Source organism: Mastomys coucha, unplaced genomic scaffold (assembly GCF_008632895.1).
Source record: "Mastomys coucha isolate ucsf_1 unplaced genomic scaffold, UCSF_Mcou_1 pScaffold22, whole genome shotgun sequence".
Taxonomy (NCBI): domain Eukaryota; kingdom Metazoa; phylum Chordata; class Mammalia; order Rodentia; family Muridae; genus Mastomys; species Mastomys coucha.
The window spans coordinates 92,201,469-92,221,468 of NW_022196905.1; the positions used below are offsets into that span (position 1 = coordinate 92,201,469).

A 20,000-nucleotide genomic window follows, 5' to 3' on the forward strand; every position below is an offset into this window, starting at 1 on the left:
ATGTCTTTCTTAAAGTCCTGTATCATCATCATGATAAGTGATTTTATATCTGAATCTTGCTTTTCCGGCATGATGGTGTATCCAGGACTTGCAATGGTGGAAGAATTGGGTTCTGATGATGCCAAGTAACCTTGGTTTGTGTTGCTTATGTTCTTATGCTTGGGTCTTCGCCATTTGGTTATCTCTAGTGTTATCTGCCCTTGTTAAATCTGACTGTAGCCTGTCCTTCCTATGTTCCTGTTTGTGTCAGAACTCCTCAGAGTCAAGCTATGTCTGTGATCCTGTAATTCTGAGATCCTATGACCCTAGGCTTGTTAGAGCATCTGGGAGTGGAGCTTCCTCTGGGTGTTATGGGACTGGCCGCGGAGCTTGCGCCCAAGGTCTGCTCAGGGCACCAGCTCAGACAGACCCCAAGAAAACTGAGCTACTGGGCTGGTGGAGTTCCTGTGTACCTGGGTCCTGCTGGTTCCAGTTACTCTCGGTGTTGGGACAGATGTTGGTTCCTGCTCACCTCTGATCCTGGGTGTGTCAGAGTGTCTGGGAGTGGAGCTTCCTCTGGGTGTTGTGGGACAGGAAGGAACCTGAGCCACTGAGCTGGCAGAGTTCCTGTGTGCCTGGTCCCACTGGTCCCAGTTACTCCAGGTATTGGGACAGATGTTATGTCTTCCTCACCTCTGATCCTGGTGCTGTTAGAGTTTTGTAATGAGTACAGCTCATCTTTTAAAATGGTTTGTTCTTAATTATGTGTTGTGTGTGGTCTGTGGTCATGAGTGCAGGTACCCAAGGAGGCCAGAAGGTGTCAGATAACCGTGGACTTGCAGGTAGTTGTGTGCTGCCTGCTATGGGTGCTGGGATCTAAGCTTAGGTCCTCTACAAGGACAGTGTGTGCTCTAAACCACTGAACCATCCGTCCAGGTCCTGCCGTCTCAGCCACTTCAGTGTTAGAGAGCCAGCAGCTAGCCTAGCAGTGTGCCTCGGAACCTCTAGTGGTCTAAGTCCACAGACTTGCTTTTGTTGTTTGAGTATCAAAGGGAAGCTCTTTGTGATCAGCGTGGTCAGTGGAGGCTCTTTACCTTCTGTTACACTAACAGTGTACCTTGTGCCTAAGAACTGTGGGGCTGGGGAATCCATGGAGCTGTGGAGAGCAGCTGGAGCAATAGTGGAATTGAATCAGGTTCAAACCTCAGAAATCTTGTAATCCTCAGGAGTAGGTACTCTCCCTGGACCCTGCCCTGGGCCTGCATGTCCCAGAGTACATAACCCTGTACCCCCACCTTTGTCTCACCAATGGAGGTCACATAGCCCAGTAGCTAGGCTAAACTTCCTCTCACCTTATAAGATCATGTGACCAGCACCTGTAATCCCACCTTATACAAATGAGGCATCCTGACCCCGGCCAATGATGTTCACTCACCCCCCCTACACACAAAGACTTAAATAGCCTCTGCCCTCCTTAACTGAGCTGTCTCACTGAAGCTGCCTCCCTGGAGTCTGTCCCTGCATCACTCACTCACCAGCTAAGGTCTCCAGCCCAGGAGTTTCTGGCCTTGCTCAGGACCCACTGGGTATGACTGCAGGCTTGTCAAAGGCCAGGAGGGGAAGTGGAGCCTCAATGACAAAGAAGAACCTTTCACTTTCATAGAGCAGTTTGTTCAACAGCGAGCAGAAAAGGCACCTGTGTTTTTTAACTAGGCAAAGCTTCTTATTAACCTTTTCCAAACTTTATTCCCAGGCTGCTTCAGCTTAACCTGCTACAAAAAATGAATTAGGTACAAGCTAAAACAGAAAAGAGCTGCAGTATGCAGGGGGCTTGGGGTTTACAATATTAGATTTTATCAGGCCCATTAAACAAACGAATTTTAAAAGCAGTCATGATGTAAAACAGCAGCTTCTTTGACTTCTGCAAGTGTCACCTTCTTCAGAAGTTGCCTTAATTCAGTTTGCCTCATTCTTAGAAGCCTTATCAAAATTCTCCACCAGATCTGGAACTTCACCTTCCTCCTCTCCAGGAGTCAGTAGTGCTTTTCCATCCACAGATTGTTTGGGCAGAGCTTCAGCCAGTCTCCTTAAACTCAAACTACATGCACCAAGAAAGGATGCTGGGAAGCCTGTCTGTCTGTCTGCTGCTTTGTCTCAGCGTGGCCAGAGACACCTGAACTTGGGGGTTGTTAAACTGTCCCTTGTTTTGTAAACATGTTCACCTCTTCAATATGAGAGTTATTGTTTACCCCTAACTTCTTCTTGGAGAAGGGCAGTTTTTACCATCTGCTCTGGCTGCTCTGCAAACAGTTCCTTTCCCACCAGTGTGCACTAATGGCTGCAGTTTGGCAGTTTTTCCTGGTTCGTTATCATTTCTTTCATCTTGTCTGAGTGGAAATGTATCCTCACAGGGGACCAGAGTTCGTATTCAGGGGGTCTCCGGGAGACCAGCTAAGACAAGACCTATACACAAGGGGACACAAATGGCAGCTAGAGGGCGCATCTCTTTTTATTAAGCACTTTAGCCCAAAGCGGGAGCATGGCTTTACTCACCTTTAGCTAGTAAGAGCTAGTTTCACGACTTTCTGTAAATGTACAACTTCTGTCAGAGAGAGGAGCCTGAGAGATGGAGTTCGAGGTTGGAGGACTCTTGCCAGCAATAGTTCTGTGTGGCAGAAGAGACCCATACCCTAGTCAGGAAATGTCAGAGGCTAGGTCTTAGAATCTGCACCAAAAGAAACCCTAAAGGAAGTATTTCAAGTAGGTGACCATGATTGCAGATGGAAAGCCTGAGCTTCAGAGAGATAGAGAAATATATAAAGTGGCCAAACCAAACACCTACTTGAAGTCAGACACTTGAAGTGAATATTGAATACAGTATTTAGCAGTGTTAGAACAGCTAAAACCAAGCTGGGCAGTGGTGGTGCATGCCCTTTAATTCCAGCACTTGGGAAGCAGAGACAGGCAGATTTCTGAGTTCGAGGTCAGCCTGGTCTACAGAGTGAGTTCCAGGACAGCCAGGGCTACACAGAGAAACCCTGTCTCGAAAAACAAACAAACAAAAAAACCCAGCTAAAACCATGTTAGTGAGGGAAGAAAGCAAGCCAAGGTGAACTCAGTGCTTAGAACCTTGCTAACAAAAGGGAAGGAGACCTCAATCCTCCCGAGTCACTCCTGGGAAGAGGGTCTCCATCCTCCCGAGTCACTCCTGGGAAGGGGGTCTCCATTCTCCAGAGTCACTCCTGGGAAGGGGGTCTCCATCCTCCCGAGTCACTCCTGGGAAGAGGGTCTCCATTCTCCCCCGAGTCACTCCTGGGAAGGGGGTCTCCGTTCTCCCCTGAGTCAGAGCAGCAGCAGTATGAGTTTTCACATTCTAGCTCCTCTTCCTATGCTGAGCTCTCCAGTCATGTAAAAAAAAGTTTATTATTTTATCTAGCATTTCTAAGTGAGATTACTAGGCAAGATTACGGGAGACTTAGTCCACCGTATCAATGGTGGACTTAATAGATGATTATCCATTCTGTAGCAAAAGAGGTGATTGATACCTAAATCCCAGGAAACAATGGCAGAAAAGGCATTTTTTTTCCAGAGATGTTATTTCACCTTGCAAATCCCAACCTCATGTCTGCAGTACACCTTCACTGCAGGAAAGAGTATCCTCTTTTTAGTATTGTAGAGACACTTTAAAGACCGAAGCTCACTATGGGAACCGGTCTGACTCTGCGTCACGCTTCTACCTCAGCCCCAAGGGACTGGAACTGTACGCATTTGCACATCCTGTCCAGCTAACAGATGAAGCTGGACCAGCATACTTCATGATCACACTGGAGAGCACAGACTTACTCTCACTGAGTCCTGCTTTTCTGCCTATCCTAGCTTTGTCTCTTCTCACCTGTCTTTCTGTAAAGACTCCATTGAATGTCCTTTAAATAAAAGACTTAAGGGGCTAGAGGCAGGTTAGCAGGTAAGAGCAGTTGTGGCTCCTGCAGAGGATTCAGGTTTGGTTCTCAGCACCCATATGGTGGCTCACAACCATCTGTAAATCCAGTTCCAGGGGACCTGACCCCACTATTATGGCAAGCATGCCAGACATGCAAATACTTATATACACAAATAAAATGAAAACAATCCTTTTAAGAACAGATTATTTTGTGGCCCTAGCTGACCTGGAACTCAATTTGTAGACCAGGCTGGTCTTGAACTCACTGAGCACCACCTGCTTCTTACTCCTGAGTGGTAGGATTAAAGGCATACAGCACCACTCCTAGCTATTAAAAAAAAAACAAAACAAAACAAAACAAAAACAAACAAAAAAAAAACCAGCTATTGCAGGTGTGCATGCATGTGCACATCCACAGGCATACATGTGGGGGTGGGGGGGACATGTAGAGACCAGAGATAGACACCACATGTCCTACTCAATTGCCTTCCACCCTTTTTTTTTCTTTTTTAAGACAAGGTCTCTCATTGAACCAAGAGTTACTTTTTGGTTAGGCTAGCTGATCTGCAAGCCTGAAGGAGCAGCATGTCCCCACACCCCCAGGGCTAGGGTTACAGACAAATGCTACTAAATCCAGCTCTTATGTAACTGCTAAGAATCGGAATTTAGATCCTTGTGTTTGCTTGACAGTCTTTTTATTGCTGAGCCACTTCCTTAGTCCCATATTTGTTTTAACAAAAAGCAGGCCAATAAATGGTCAGTTTCCTTGCAAATAAATACAGCGCACACATTAGTAGGTTACATGTTGTCTCCTTCAGGCATCCCCTCAAATACAAACTCCACCATAAAACAGGTAAAGCAATAACGTGAACGTAAATAAACCACTAGGACTAAAAACAAGAGTAGGTGAGAATCAACAGCACTTTTAGATCTAAAAAATGCATGAGTAGTGGCCTCAGTAAAGGAGAAGATGGTGAAACAAAAGCCTATAGCAAGAGAAGAGATAGTAACATGTATATTGATCCGAGCAGTGGATCCTCAGGACAGATCATAAAGTGGTACTTGTAAAAGCAAATGTGTGCGGGAACATCTGGAAACAAGAACCGAGAGGCTTTAGAAACATCTTAGACAGAGCCTCCCTAGCTTATCAGGCAACTGCTTCCCCAACAGAGGATAAGAAACTGGCTCTAAAGACAGCAGACCAGAGAAGTCCTAAGTTCAGGTACCAAGTGTGGCTGAAACAGAGTAACTGAATGTTAGATGAAGTGAGGCAAGAATCAAGTGAAGGGGGCTGGAGAGATGGCTCAGCAGTTAAGAGCGCCGACTGCTCTTTCATGAGTTCGAATCCCAGCAAACACATGGTGGCTCACAACCATCTGTAATGAGATCTGGTGCCCTCTTCTGGGATGTCTGAAGACAGCTACTGTGTACTCATATACATAGAATAAATAAATTTAAAAAAAAAAAAAAGAATCAAGTGAATTCTCCAGAACATGTCTGCCTTGGTTTCATCCAAGCAGGAGACAAAAGGATTTCTCTCAGAAAACTGATTAACCAAGGAGGAGATGGGCAGACACCACCTGTGACATAATCTGGTCCACACCAGGTCCGGTCCAGTGAATCCCACTAATGACAGAACTCATTCACTCATACTGACTTTCCAGTCTTCACTTTAGCAAAGCAGGAACACAAATCGTAAGATATTAAAGAAAGCACTTGGGAGGTGGGGAAAGGAAATAAGATTCTAAATCTAAAGGCTTTTAAGAGGCAGAAAGAAGCAAAGCCAAAGACTTAGTAATTAGAATGGGATCCTATTTTCATTAGTGATACTAGAACTAAAGAGAGTTAGAATATACTCTCAAAATTCTCACGGAAAGTGATTCCCAAACTAGATTTCTATTCTGACCAACTCACTGTAAGGTGTTTCTCAGTGTGATTGTCAGAAGCCCACCCTGTCGCTCTGTTTCCTGGAGTTCTGTGGAGATAGTGTCCACCATTAGGAAGGGACAGAGAGACAGACAATCTCAAGAAAACAAAAGGCCCATCTTTTTGTTGTTGTTGTTTTGTTTTTTGATTTTTTTGAGACAGGGTTTCTCTGTCTCAGAACTCACTCTAGAACTCACTCTGTAGACCAGGATGGCCTTGAACTCAAGAAATCTGCCTGTCTCTGCCTCCCAAGTGCTGGGATTAAAGGCATGCACCACCACTGCCCAGCAAGGCCCACCATTTAATTAGATGAGGAACATTCTCAGGACACTGGTAAAGTAAGGATTCAAGATTCAAACCGAGTCAGACATGGTAGTGCACACCTTTAATCCTAGCACTTGGGAGAAAGAGGCAGACCAATCTCTGTAAGTTTGAGGCTATCTAGAACTACATAGTGAGGTCTAGGCCAGCTGGAGCTACATACTCCTGTCTTAATAACAGCAACAACAAAAATAAAAAATAAAAATGTATAACAAATTAGCCAGCAAAACCAGATTGGGGTAGGTCAAAAGACTGTTAATGCGCCAGTGAGATAACTCGAGCAGTAACCATATCCCCACTATGCATGACAAGTTAAGTCGATCTCTGGAACCCACAGAGCAGGAAAGCACACAGGCATGTATACATGTGAGCTCATAAATACAAATAAAATAGTTAAAGGACAGTTGAAGTTAGGCTAAAGCAAAACGAGCTAACACCTGAATGACAGATAAAAGGGGACATTTTATTTCTTTGGAGTCTCTGGACATAGATTAATGGAGAATGGGTAAAAAACTAACAACAACATGGATATTAGGTACAGAGTAACAGTGGGTAGCTCTAAAAACCAGACCTTAAAGTCAACACAGCCAGTGGCTCAGGACACACTGACAACACTCCACTTGCCTAGAGAGACAGACTTCAGGAAGGAGATACAGCGCTTAGAGGTGAGCTCTTGATCGTGGCTGACAACAGGAGAAATGAGGATGGTCAGTGCTCTGCAGAAGAGCACAGGAAACAGACCCAGGAGAGAACAAATAGCTGGATTAGGCCATTCTACAGTCTACCAAGCCTACTGTATGGCAGACACCATCCTAGGCTGTGCTTCCACAACCTCGAGATACTTGGCGTTGGATATTTGTTGAGAGACGTTTGCACCATAAGATTTTTATCAGCATCCCTGGCTTCTCTGTGCTAGAAGCTGGTCATATTCCCCCTAGTCGTAACAATTCAAAAGTGTTTCTAGAAATTGCCAGTTGTTTTCTGGACAGCAAAAATCGCCTCCCAGTTGAGAACCACTACTTTATATATGACAGATATGGCATCATACAAAACAAATAAAAAGAATTACCCCTAAGAAATAAGCTCAAGCCTGAGGAGCTCAAGACTCCACAAAACACTCAACAAACCTGAAGTGACTGACCTCTGAAAGCCCCAGGGATGCAAAGGGCCTGCCAGGCTGGCCTGGCTTATACAGGTTGTAGAATCTAGGTTTCAAACCACATATGTTCAGTCAATGAATTAGCAAACTACCAGCTTGGCGGTAATGCCACACATCTTTAATCCCAACACTCAGGAAGCAGAGGCAAGAGCATCTCTGTGAGTTCAAGGCTAGCCCGATCTATATAGAGAGTTTCAGGACACAGAGAAATCTTGGGGGAGGAGGGCGTGGCAGGGGGAGAAGAAAGAAGGAGGAAAGGAAGGGAGGGAGGGGGAAAGCAAGGAAGGGAGAGAGGAAAGAGGGAGGGCAGAGAATGCAGAATCTAGTTAAATGTTACTGTTTTCCTGACTTATGGAATCATTCAGTTATGTATTTCAACTCTAGCCCCATCACTCACTTTAAAATCTTAACTAAAATGCCTGCCTCATTTGCTTCACCACTATAAAACAGGAATACTTAGGAGTTTATCAAGTGTGGTGGTTTGAATGGCTCCCAGAGACTCATGTGTTTCAATGCTTGACTCAGGGAGTGGCACTATTAGAAGGTATGGCCTTGTTGGAGGAAGTGTGTTACTGCGGTGGGTGTACTTCAAGGTCTCCTATGCTCCAGCTATGCCCAATGTGGTACATAGTATCTTCCTGCTGCCTTCAGATCAAGAACTCTCAGCTCCTTCTCCAGCACCATGTCTGCCAGCATACCACCATGATGATAATGGACTGAACCTCTGAAACTGTAAGCCAGCCCCAATTAAATGTTTGCCTTTATAAGAGTTGCCTTGGTCATGGTGTCTCTTCACAGCAATAAAACCCTAAGACAAAAACACATTTGAAGTACCATATATATATATATATATATATATATATATATATATATATATATATATATATATATATTTCGAAACAGGGTTTCTCTCTCTGTATAGTCCTGGCTGTCCTGGAACTCACTTTGTAGACCAGACTGGCCTCAAACTCAGAAATTCGCCTGACTCTGCCTCCCAAGTGCCAGGATTAAAGGCGTGTGCCACCACTGCCCGGCAAAACTTAGATCTTAACACCCAATACATTCTACTATACTGACAAATGTACTAGTCACCTGGCATCCTCATAGCAGATCCTTACAAATAACACTAGTGTCTGGGCTCTCATAATTCCTCTTACCTTAGAAATAAGAGGCTGAGGCTGGAGAGATGACTCAGTAGTTGAGTATTAGTTGATCTTGCAGACAAACTGGGCTTGGTTCCCAGCACCCAAGTGTTAGCTCAAAACTATGTGTAACTTCAGTTCTAGGGCATCTGCCACCTTCTTTTTGACCTCTGAGGGCCAGAGCCTGTATATGGTAAACATATATCCATGAAGGTAAAACATGCACATGCACAAAATATATCTAAAAGAAAACATTTAGACAAAAGTAACTAAAGAGCCTAGTCACAGGGGTTACCAGCCCACAATAAATAAATCTTACTAAAAAAAAAAAAAAAGAGCCCGGTTAGGCCAGGGCTAGAGGCATGGCTGCAAGGATAAGAACACTGGCTGTTCTTCCAAAGGACTCAGGTTCACTTCTGGGCACCACATGGCAGCTTTCAACCACTATAGCTCCAGTTCCAGGGATGTCCTCTTCTGACCTCCAAAGGCATTGCACTTATATGGTACACAGAGGGACATGCAGGCAAAACACTCATCCACATTAAATAAATCTGTATTTATATGCCATACTTGAATGATAAAGCACTGTGCGTAACACACATCTGTATTTCTAGGTCTCTCTGACCACATTACCTGAGAGAAACAAGGAGAGGTTTAGTTTTGGCTCACAGCTTTAGAAGGGTTTCAGGTCAGGAAGGTGGTATATTCATGGTTCATTTCAGTACCATATGCTAGTAGTATGCTCTCACAACCTTCCTGAAGCTAGTGCCACCTCCCAAGACACCCAGGCTCCCAAAGTGATACTACTGGCTGAGGAACAACTGTTCAAACATGAGTGTGTGGAAGACATTGCAGACTCAAGCCCAACAATACCTAGTTATCCATGGAAATTGCTAGTATCAAATTTCTCCTAAGGCAGCCATCTTAATGTGCTCAGTTCACTTCCTCAGTTAATCCTCACAGTTTGTGGCTCTGTAGAAGTTATTTTCCTTGTTTAATGTGTCATCAATTCAATAAATACTTGTCTTACTGAATGTTATGCATTGTTTCACATTGAGAATATAAAATGTAACAAAACAGGCAAGAATGTATGCCCTGGTTCTCTTCTCTTACATTGTGGGGGTTTGAATATGCTTGGACTGCAGGAGGTGGGCATTATTAGGAGGTATGACCTTGCTGGAATAGATGTGGCATTGGAGGAAGTGTGTCTCTGTGTGGGCAGGCTGTGAGGGCCTGTAGTGCTCAAGCTTCATCCAGTAGGGAAGACAGTTTTTCTGCTAGCTGCCTTAGATTAAGATGTAAAACTCTCATCTCCTTCTCCAGCACCATATCGGCCTGCATGCTGCCACGCTTCCTGCCTTGATGATAATGGACTGAACCTCTGAACTATAAACCAGCCCCAATTAAATGTTTCTTTTATAAGAGTTATCTTGGTCATGCCATCTTCACAGCAATAGAAACCTAGCCAAGACAAACATCATATGACATTTACTTACTGATTAACTAGAAAATAAAGAATGGGAAACAAGGGTCTAGAGAGATGGCTCAGCCATTAAGCATGCTTGTAGCTCTTCCAGAGGACCCAAGTTGGGTTCCCAGAACTACCTATAACTTCAGCTCCAGGAATTCCACGCACAGGCACATAAATCTTTCAAAGAATTGAAAGGTGTCTAGAACAGAACAGTGGTAGAACTTAAATCAAGATGTAGGATTCTTGGTACATGGTAATTAAATAACAATACAGTAAAACCACAAAGAAATGAAGATGGGAAGATATGTTCAAGTTCCCAACGCTGATAAAGTCCTGGCTTAGCACAGACCCCGGAACAGTAGCACTTCTTCCAAAGCTACTGGGTCCCACTGACTTTTTGGAATTGGTTAAAACTTAACTAAATCTATTCTTTCAAATGGCTTTTATCAATATTTGAGTGTGCCATTAAGTTTAGAACTGAACAGAAACTTCTAAGTGTTTTTTATTTCAGGCTGAAGAATTTGAGACCACCAGAAAGATTCCCAAGAGGACATGGTGGAAGTGCTTCAAGATTGTAATTACCACCCTTGCCATTCCCCTGTCAATCATTATCATCCTCTTAAGTACTCACATAATCCCCACCTGACCAATAAAGTGTTACATGGAGTTACAGAGCCCTGCACCCAATAACTGTGAGCTCACTTGGTGGTGGTGGTGGGGGGGGGAACAGGGCGGAGCTTTTCCTGGCCCTTCGGCATCTTCTGACTTCTGTCTCTGTGCCTTGACTCTCCCAACACTGCTGTGCTCCTGTTGTGATTCCTCTGTGACATCCCTCAACCTGGAAGGCTGAGCGCTGGTGTGCACCTTCCCCTTGTCACTCGGGAGGCTCAGGTGGGCAGATCTGGGACCGCCTAGCTCAGAACAAGAGGCAAACAGCATGGTGACTCATGCCTGCAATCCCACTGGAGGGACTGCACTCTACCCCAAAGCTGAAGCAGGGCTGCTGTAAGTTCAAGGCTACCCTAATTTACATAGTGTTTTCCAGGGCAAACCTGGGCTTGCTTACAGTGTGAGAACTTGTTTCAAAATGTAGAAATTTTAAAAAGCACAAATTATACTACTGAAGCTCAACTCAGCTGTTTGTATGCGTCTCCGGACAAATTACACTATGCCCTGTTCCTCACCTAGAGCTGATACTAAGTGAATACGCATGTTTTCTACAAAGTAAATGTCATCTAAATCTTACTAATAGTGGGTTACTGAGTTAATGCCATTTATTGATAATTATACAGAAACCCAGTTAACCTTAAAATATCCTTAGAAACATTGTGTAAGAATCAAAAAACTAACGTCTCTTAAAGTTTACAGACCTTGTCCTATCTTATTTCCCAACAGTCCAGCAACTTCAAGTCACTGAGACTTGTCACAATCTCACTCTACTCTGCAGTTACTAACGGGGCTTGAGTAGTGTTCTCCACATGGCAACTAAGGTCTTTTCCCTGTAACATTTGTCCACTGTGTATCCGTGTATGTATGCATATGCTAGTGTGTCTGTGGAGGTCAAGGAATAGCTTTATGAGAGCTGCTTCTCATCTCCCACGTCCATTCCAGGGGTTGAACTCAGTTCATCAAACTTGGCAGCAAGCACCTGTCCCCAGTGAGCCATCTCACTCACTCAAGGTCTTAAATGTTTGAAAAATCATTTCGTTTCATGCATGGACTAAGTACAGCTTTTGGAAGTCTAGGGCAGATTTGGGTTGGGGGGAGGCAGGGTGTCCGCCTGAGCTACATAATGTCTCAAAGAAAATGAAAAAAAGAAAATAGAAAAGTAATCTAGGCATGATGTTCTTCCCTTAGTCCTAACACTTAGGAAGAAGAGGCAGGCACTCTCTGAGCTTGAGGCCAGCCTGCCCACACACTAGGACCCACACATTGGGTTCCACACCAGCCAGGGCTATATAGACAAAAAAAAAAAAAAAAAAAAAAAAAAAAAATGCAAATGGAAAGTGACTAAGAGGGGGGCAGGACGGATGATGCTTTAGAGACCTGTGGTGATGACCAGCACTTCCAACACCCACCTTATCCCTCCAACTAAAAACACACATACATTCACAATATGTGATCCTCGGAAGCTTATATACCCAGAGAAAAAGGCTGACTCAATAGTGCCTCATACAATATACTAATGGCTCAGTGGTGTAGCACATCACTACACTGTACTGTGACGCTAATAAAGAACTTTTATGTATAGTAGCCTAAGGCGAAGAGTATAGGTCACTGGTAGACACATAAAAGCACTTAGGTAGATTTTTATTTTAGATGAGGAGAAGGCTGACATAAAGACATCCTTAAGCTTCACACAGCTTCAAAGCTGGTATTTCCTGAATCAAGTACTCACTAGTATACAGCCACAGGATCCATTTCAATTATGAGTGTACTGTCTGATGCCTGAGTTGTGGGTCAGATAGGACCATCAGTACAGTTTGTTGTCTGGCACATTGTTTTTAGGTGAAAGAAAAACTATCACATATCTTACTAACATTACTTCTGAAGCCATACAAAACCTGCCTAATGGCAAAGTGGTTTTTCGAGACAAGGTTTCTCTGGGTAGCCCAGAACTCAACTCTGTCCTGAAACTCAACTGTCCTGGAACTCAACTCTGTAGACCAGGCTGGCCTCGAACTCAGAAATCCACCTGCCTCTGCCTCCTGAGTGCTGGGATTAAAGGTATGTGCCACCACTACCCGGCTACAGCAAGTATATTCCAATAGTACACATTAGCATAATTATTAGAAAGGTAAGCACTTCAGCTTCGTCTAACCTAGTTCCCTCATTTTACATATTAGAAAGCCAAGAGCCAAAGCCTCAAAGAACAGTGACTTGAAGGAAATGGGAATTAGGGGTCAAACCCAAGACCTTGCATATACTAAGTAAATGCTATCCCTGAGCCACATAGCCGCAGTCTTGAATTTTGAGTTTTTAAGCTCCTCTCCATTACATAGCACAGTTAAAGCAAAGGTTGCTGCCCTGAATCCAGGCTGAAGGGGCCTTGATGCTTCTTTTCTTTTACAATCAAGCAGAATTTAAGGGCTTTTCAAGATAATGTCAATGCCCAAGTTGAAGAAATCTGGAGGAAAGAAAGCACTGTTTAGAAATGAGTCCTTACTGTTTTTTGTGCTTAGGCTGCCACAAGAAACCTTAGCAGGAAGAAGTTAAGTATCAGGGCATTCCAGACCTTGTTCATTTAGGTCTCAGACTGACTGTACCCTGCTCCACACCAAGCAGCTTGAACACATTACCAGAGACCTCATGTTAGTACAGAACGAGGTCTGTGCATACGAGTGGCTGTACTCCTAAGAAAAGCTCACATTAGGATCTCCTTAATCCTAAGGAAAGTAGGAATAGTAATGAATGACACCAAACATGCTCAAACAGCATCTCTGTAAGTAGCATACTACACAGCAGAGAATAAATTCAAGCAATGGCCAAGACAGTCATAAGCCACTAGATGTCATGAGTTACAAAGGAGCTGGGACCTGGATCCTACAAGGTCCATTTGTATCAGCAGTGACAAATCATTTAGTGCACAATGTGCTAGCAATTTGACTCAATCTTCCCAACAACTCCAAGACAATTTCCATCGTCCACCCTAGATGACAGAAGCTGAAGTTGTCACAGAGACCACTGAACTAGTAAGACAAAGGAAACCAAAAAAGAGGGATAGTGGGTCATGTGAAACACAATCATGCAGTCATTCAGTCTACAACACAGCCCAGCTTTAAGCTTGCTTTCTTTCGGATTCCCCTGGGTGCTTGTCTTCACTCTCCTATTGCCCTCTCTAGCTCTACCCTCTGAATACCAGCTTTTCAACTCCCACTAACTACAGCCACTTGGATATCATGCAAATGCCTCGTTTTAAATTCCCTAATTCAACTATATTTCCTTCCTTTCTTCACAAACCTGCTTGATTTGACTTTATTCCTAGTTTCAGCACATAGAATTTAGCTATCCAGTAATCTGAAATTATAAAAATCATGAACTCTTCCCTTTAGCTCTTCTTTCCAGTTCAATCAATCAGCACCAATACAAGACTTCTCTGGCAGCAGTCTGTAACTCAGGGAATCCCAGACCTACAGCACCAATACAAGACTTCTCTGGCAGCAGTCTGTAACTCAGGGAATCCCAGACCTACAGCAACAAAGGCAGGGCTCCTTCAGAGTGCCCAGGGCATTTGTCCTCTTCTGACAATGCTCACTGTACCACATCATATTCCTCTATTTTGTGCCCAGCGGAGACATTTAACATCAGCTTTCTCACTTATAAACTTCACAGATACATGCACAGTAACAAATGTGAAGATTGGTTCCCAAGCCTCAGCATTATAGTCAGAAATCTTGAAGGAGTTGTTTTAAAATGAGGCCCTGACAAGACTTGAACTCAGGTTGTCTACCTCTGCCTCCCACAATGGGAAAGTGGTTCTCAACCTGAGGTCATGACCCCTTTAGGCATCAAACAGCCCCTTCACAGGGGTTACATATCATATATTTACATTATGATTCATAACACTACCAAAATTAGTTATGAAGTAGCAACAAAAATAATTGTATGGTTGGGGGGTCACCGTGGCATGAGGGAATACAGGTTGCAGCATTAGGAAGGTTGAGAACCACTTGATTAAAGGAACATACCACCATCAGGCTAGATTCAGAGATCTTAACAGGCACCTGGGTTCCACCTCCAAAGACACTGCCACATTCTGGGCTGTGTATTATCATGGTGAGGCAGGGAAGTGCTAATTTTGAAGCAATTAAGTATGCCTCAATTATGTCCATAGGCGAAGCTCCTATAATTTTATAGCTGGAAAATTGGATGTTTAGAGTTTAATTTACTCAGTATCAGTATGCAAACAGTAGGTCTTGCACACAATTCCCATGCAATGTATTAAACTGCAAGCTTCACAATTCACTCAACAAAAGCTAACCCTCAATTCAACATGCTCAAAACTCATAAGGCTCTTGTGAATTACGGTAAAACCTAATTTTGCCTTTTTCTTTTTAGCAAAAAGGCTAGTTTCAAACAGGTCATTCGTTAAGACCCACAAAGTTCCTTGGCAAGACCTGAACACTAAGTATAACCCACATTCTCTAAACAAGGTGAGCTAATGTAATGGTATAAACCTACAATTCCAATGCTTGGGAGAGGAAGAGGCAGAATACAATGACATTAGGACAGCTTGTCTACATTATGAATTCCATGGCAGCTAGGAATACATAGCAAGCAAGACCTTATTTCAAAAAGAAAAAGGAAATGGAAGTGCCCTTTGTTTCCTGGACTTACCTCTACTAAGAAGACTTTTCTTGGTCAATGCTGCTGCCATTAAGCATCTAATTAAATGTACTGCTTTCTGAAAATAACAGTGACCTAATGACAACATGCACCAGCCAAAGAGCAAACACCTCCATACAGAATCTTGCTACCCCCACAGCCTTCCTCATGAACATTCTGGGGAAAGCTGAAATAGCCCTATCAAACTCATTGATTCTTCAATGTGTAATAAAGTTTTTTGAGTACTTGTGTATAGACTCTAAATTTTCGAAGGAACCATCATTTCAAGTTCTTATGTGATGATCAACCATTCCAGTTCTCTTACCTTCTCAACTAAACACAAGATCTCTATTTAAAGATATTCATCCAAGAGAACAGCTTCACTGAGGAAAAAAAAAAGACAGTGCAAAAAGAATGCATGAGTGCTGAAGAGTTTAATTGTAAGACAAAGCACTACATTATAAACATAAATGATCTTTCAGAAAATAAAATTTAATGCAAATTAAAACCCCATGAAAGCGCACTGTAAGCTTCATTTGAAGAATCTATAAGGAAGCTTCTACAATGGAAACAGTCCCAATGGAATTTGCCTGGAAAGAATAAGTCCTGGAAATGTTAAACGGTACAGAGACATCTTATAATTTAAAATGAAGTCAACCAAGTACTAAAAAGGACATGCTAATAGGTCTTAATACATAAAACTTGGCAATAGCATGCTTTATAGATCAATGATTGTAGAAGCAATTTACAACAAATTTGTTTCAAAGTTTTATTTACTCTTTTAGCTAAATCTCTACTGTAATACTCAAAGGCCATTTTCCACATTTAATAAGGATTCCACTTCAGTCTCATACCTGTTTTATAAAAATGTAATTAAGCTCAGCATAAGCACACCCATTCATACAACAAAAACAGCAATTATTTAATTCCTTTTCTCAAGTATTTATTCAAAGCAGTTTCCATGACATGTTAAATGCCACATTCAGGTACTAGTATTAACAGATCTCTTGAAGTTTGTTTTAAAAAAAAAAAAATTAAAAAGCCAAGGTAACCTTGCCTTCAAATTCTAGAGTGCAACAGAATACAACCAATCAAATTACAAACATATACAAATTAACTCTGAAGTGTTGCCAACATCATTTTCCACCTGTATCAGTGAAGTTAATGAAGTGACGATCTGTATATTTTAAAATTCCTCCTACTGTAAGTTTACAATAACAAATTTGGACTGTTCTAACACCCTCACCTTCTACAGAATCTAGTTCTGAAACATTGTTAAGCATTCTTTCTTAAATTGGGGGATAAACCCAGGGCTTCCCTCCTTATGCTATTTTCAAAGGTCTTTGGAAGTATCATCTTTCACCTTCCTAAATGACATAGTCCCCTCTATACCTAAGGCTGTTTACAATAAAGCCACAACCAGACATCCTTGAGACTCTAAGGTGCTCAAGTCAACAGGGTAAATGCATAATGAGCCCAACTCAAGACTTCAATAGCAAGATAGTAACAAGACAATTAGAGTCAGCCAGCTAATCCACAATGCAGTAAATCAAGTAACTATTAAGGATCAAGGTGCATACAGAAGTGTGTACTGCCTATAGAACTTAAAAGCCACAAGGTCAGTAAGCCCCTAACCATGGCCACTTGCTGTTCTTCCCCCACTCACTGCTGTCATCATGTATACTCACTAGAATGCTAACAATCTTTTGAATATTTTCCTTCCACACTAGAGCCATTACCATAGCTAACACTTGGGAGTTTATGTGAAATAAAGAATCCCAGGCAACAATGCTGTACAACTGATGCAGTTGTAGATGGTCTACAGGCCTCTTTTTATAATTAACCTCCTTCCAACTTACTAGATTACAGGTAACTGAGAGCAAATTATAACAACAAACTGAATTTGCACAACAGGGTATTTAACTGGCTAGAATCTTTTTACCCAAGGAAATTCAGACAAGACTTCTCAACTGTTAACAACTTTAATGTGGCCAGCAGTGAATATATGATTCCATTTTCAGCCTTGCCAAATTTTGGTTAAAAACAAAAAACAAAAGCAAACAAAAAACATGCAAATTTAATCCCAGCACTGGGGAGGCAGAAACAGGATCTCTGTGAGTTCAAGGCCAGCCTGGTCTACAGAACAAGTTCCAGGACAGCCTACACAGAGAAACCCTGTCTTGGGTTTAAAAAAACAAAATACAACAACAAAAACCTCATTATCACTGTTATGTATGGATCTATAGTTTGACAATGTAGGTTAAAACAACCCCAAATCAAAAAAGCACACATTTCTAGATCAACACAAATACTGTGCTAGATAGTGGGTACAGTTTTTCTGGTTGTCAAGAATCCTAATACCTCAACATCCTAAACACAATACTCAAAATAGAAGGTAGTATAAACTAAAGGAAAAAGCTCCAAGAATTAAAGCACACGAATAGTTTCTAATGTGTAGGATGTAAATCCTGGTAACTGGAACTTATTCAGGACAAACAGATGTCAAATCAACACACTGAATTCTGACTTGGGAACAGCATGTAATGAAGCAATTGTCATCCCAGTGCACAAAGAAGAGACCGAAAGGCCAAACTTACACACATATTAAGTTTAAGTAAGATCTTAAAAGGAGAAAACAGAACCCCAGGAAGAGAAATGACTCACCTGGTAGTGGATACTTAGTAAACAAAGATACAGAAAGCTCATTGCTTGAGGATTGGCATCACTAGCAGGTCTACCCAGAAGTAAAATCAAAGCTACCCTACAGTCCACCAAACGTTTCTATACTGAAGTACAATTCTAAAAGGATAATGAGCTGTCAACATTTTACCTGATTTTCCTCAAACTTTTCATCAACCTCTCTACACACACACACACACACACACACACACACACACACACACACACACACACAAACACTACTCTTCTGAAATTCTACTAAGTACCAGGGCGTTAAATGTGGGGTGGGAGGATTTAAGAGGAAATAAGCTTTCAACGTTTATGAGCAAATGTTAAGAAAACTGTGTTTGTCAGCAAGGAGGGGTCTCAAAACCCCTACAAAGTCCTTACTGGAGTAAGTGGTACATATGGGTAATGAAGAAAGGATAGGTTTCAAGTCTAAGACCACCAGATCTTCCCAGCAGCCACCAGACTTGCCCATTCTAGTGTCTCTGAAGCAACTGTGATGGTGCTCTCTGGACACATCCATCTGCCTTCTTTTCCCTTTGAGATGAGAACACTGCAAGCCTGACTTACCCTTCAGGCAGGGTGGGAAACTCCAGTAACCCTCACCAGAGAATAAAAAATATCTATCTAGAGGTTCATTTTAAAGTACTCATTGGAAGCAAAGGATCACTTCACATCCACTGAAAACTTAAGTAGAAGCAACAGGATGTAAAGTAAGATCGCTTTCCATGAGTTCTAAGATGGGTCTTTGCCGATGCCCAGGTCAGCCTTGGGTTGAGAGTACAGGATTATGCCATCAGTAAAAGCCTCAGAGGAGAAAAAGATGAAGAGTACACTTAAGATACTTAGTGGGAAAGACACTTAGTTGGGAAAGAGAAATTCTAAGATGAATTTTGTCTTTAAATTGTAAAAACTAGAAGTAGGGAAGTTTTTGCCTAGGGCTAGTGACCAATAACAAAGAACTAAAACAATCAAAAAAAAATAACAAAAGAATGTGAAAACCCATCGCAGGAACTAGTTCATAATTCATTCACATTTCCTAGAACTGAAGATTAAGTTCACACAGAGAGGCCACTGGGTGCTTAGACTAGACAAGTTTAGTGACAAGGTAAAAATCCTTAAAAGACTTCATGTAAGACCTAGATTCAAATTAACAAACTCCCTCTCTGTCCAACCTACCTAGGGATACAACTATGGTGTTGAAGACACCAAGGTCTCAATGTTAGGCCTGTCCAAACAGGCCGAATGATTTAGGAGACAAAGGACCTAATTGAGATGAAGGGAATTCCTGAAAAGGGAACTAGCTCAGACTGGAAGATACATAATCAAGAAAAGCTGACAAGATTTATACAAATGGCAAAAGTTCAAGAAATAAATCAGTGGCCAGAAAAATGTCTAGGTCAACAGTTATTTAACTTAAATAGGTGTGAAGATAGGTTTTTAAATGTGACTTAATGGAAACAAAGTTAACATAAAAACCAACTTATTTATCTACTATTCTTTGTGAAATGTTTACAGTCACACTGTGATGACTTCCAATCAGGATGTTGAATCTGAGTGCAGTGACTTTCTACTCTCCACCATCATAGCTGTTTATAGACACTTGACCTATTACAGAATCAAGACCAATCTGATAGTAACTCATGAACTAGGCTCAAATTGTCAATGTTAACTCAAGCAAGTTTTTGGTGTGATATTTATGCAAAACAAGCATAATAAAGTATGCTAGCTAATACTAGCTAATGTATTCAACTGACCAAGTGATTTATTTAGACACAGAATAACAACTTTCTATGATAGACCAGGTAATTATATATCTGAGGCTTTCCCAGTTTAAGTATACAAACCTGCCACTGTAATACAAAGGCAGGAGTATGTAAACAAATGGGCATACTTTTGTATTGCAATGCTTGTTAAAATGGGCAGCAGCCCTCATTGTAGGTATCTCTCATAAACTTTCAACTTTACAGCACTGACTTTTATCATTAAAGTATCTTGTGGGGAGGTCAAATTCTTAAGACACAATTCACTACCACAAACTCAGGAATCTGA

The 20,000-nt window shown here is 42.1% G+C and overlaps 2 protein-coding genes across 8 annotated transcripts in view; one reads left to right on the top strand and one right to left on the bottom strand.

The window, feature by feature from the left end:
• LOC116067922 (vesicle-associated membrane protein 712-like) overlaps positions 1-10,618 on the top strand; it is a 45,995-nt gene extending 35,377 nt beyond the window's left edge. For both annotated transcript variants that reach the window (XM_031336913.1, XM_031336914.1), the window contains one exon: positions 10,450-10,618. In XM_031336913.1, the coding sequence (XP_031192773.1) occupies positions 10,450-10,584 (135 nt within the window). In that variant the 3' untranslated portion in view covers positions 10,585-10,618. The remainder of the gene's footprint in view (positions 1-10,449) is intronic.
• A 5,067-nt stretch (positions 10,619-15,685) lies between these two features.
• Hnrnpd (heterogeneous nuclear ribonucleoprotein D) overlaps positions 15,686-20,000 on the bottom strand; it is a 23,373-nt gene continuing 19,058 nt past the window's right edge. For all 6 annotated transcript variants that reach the window (XR_004109349.1, XR_004109348.1, XM_031336918.1 and 3 more), the window contains one exon: positions 15,686-20,000. This exon is cut by the window's right edge and continues 1,219 nt beyond it. The gene's annotated coding sequence lies outside the window, so the exon portion shown is untranslated.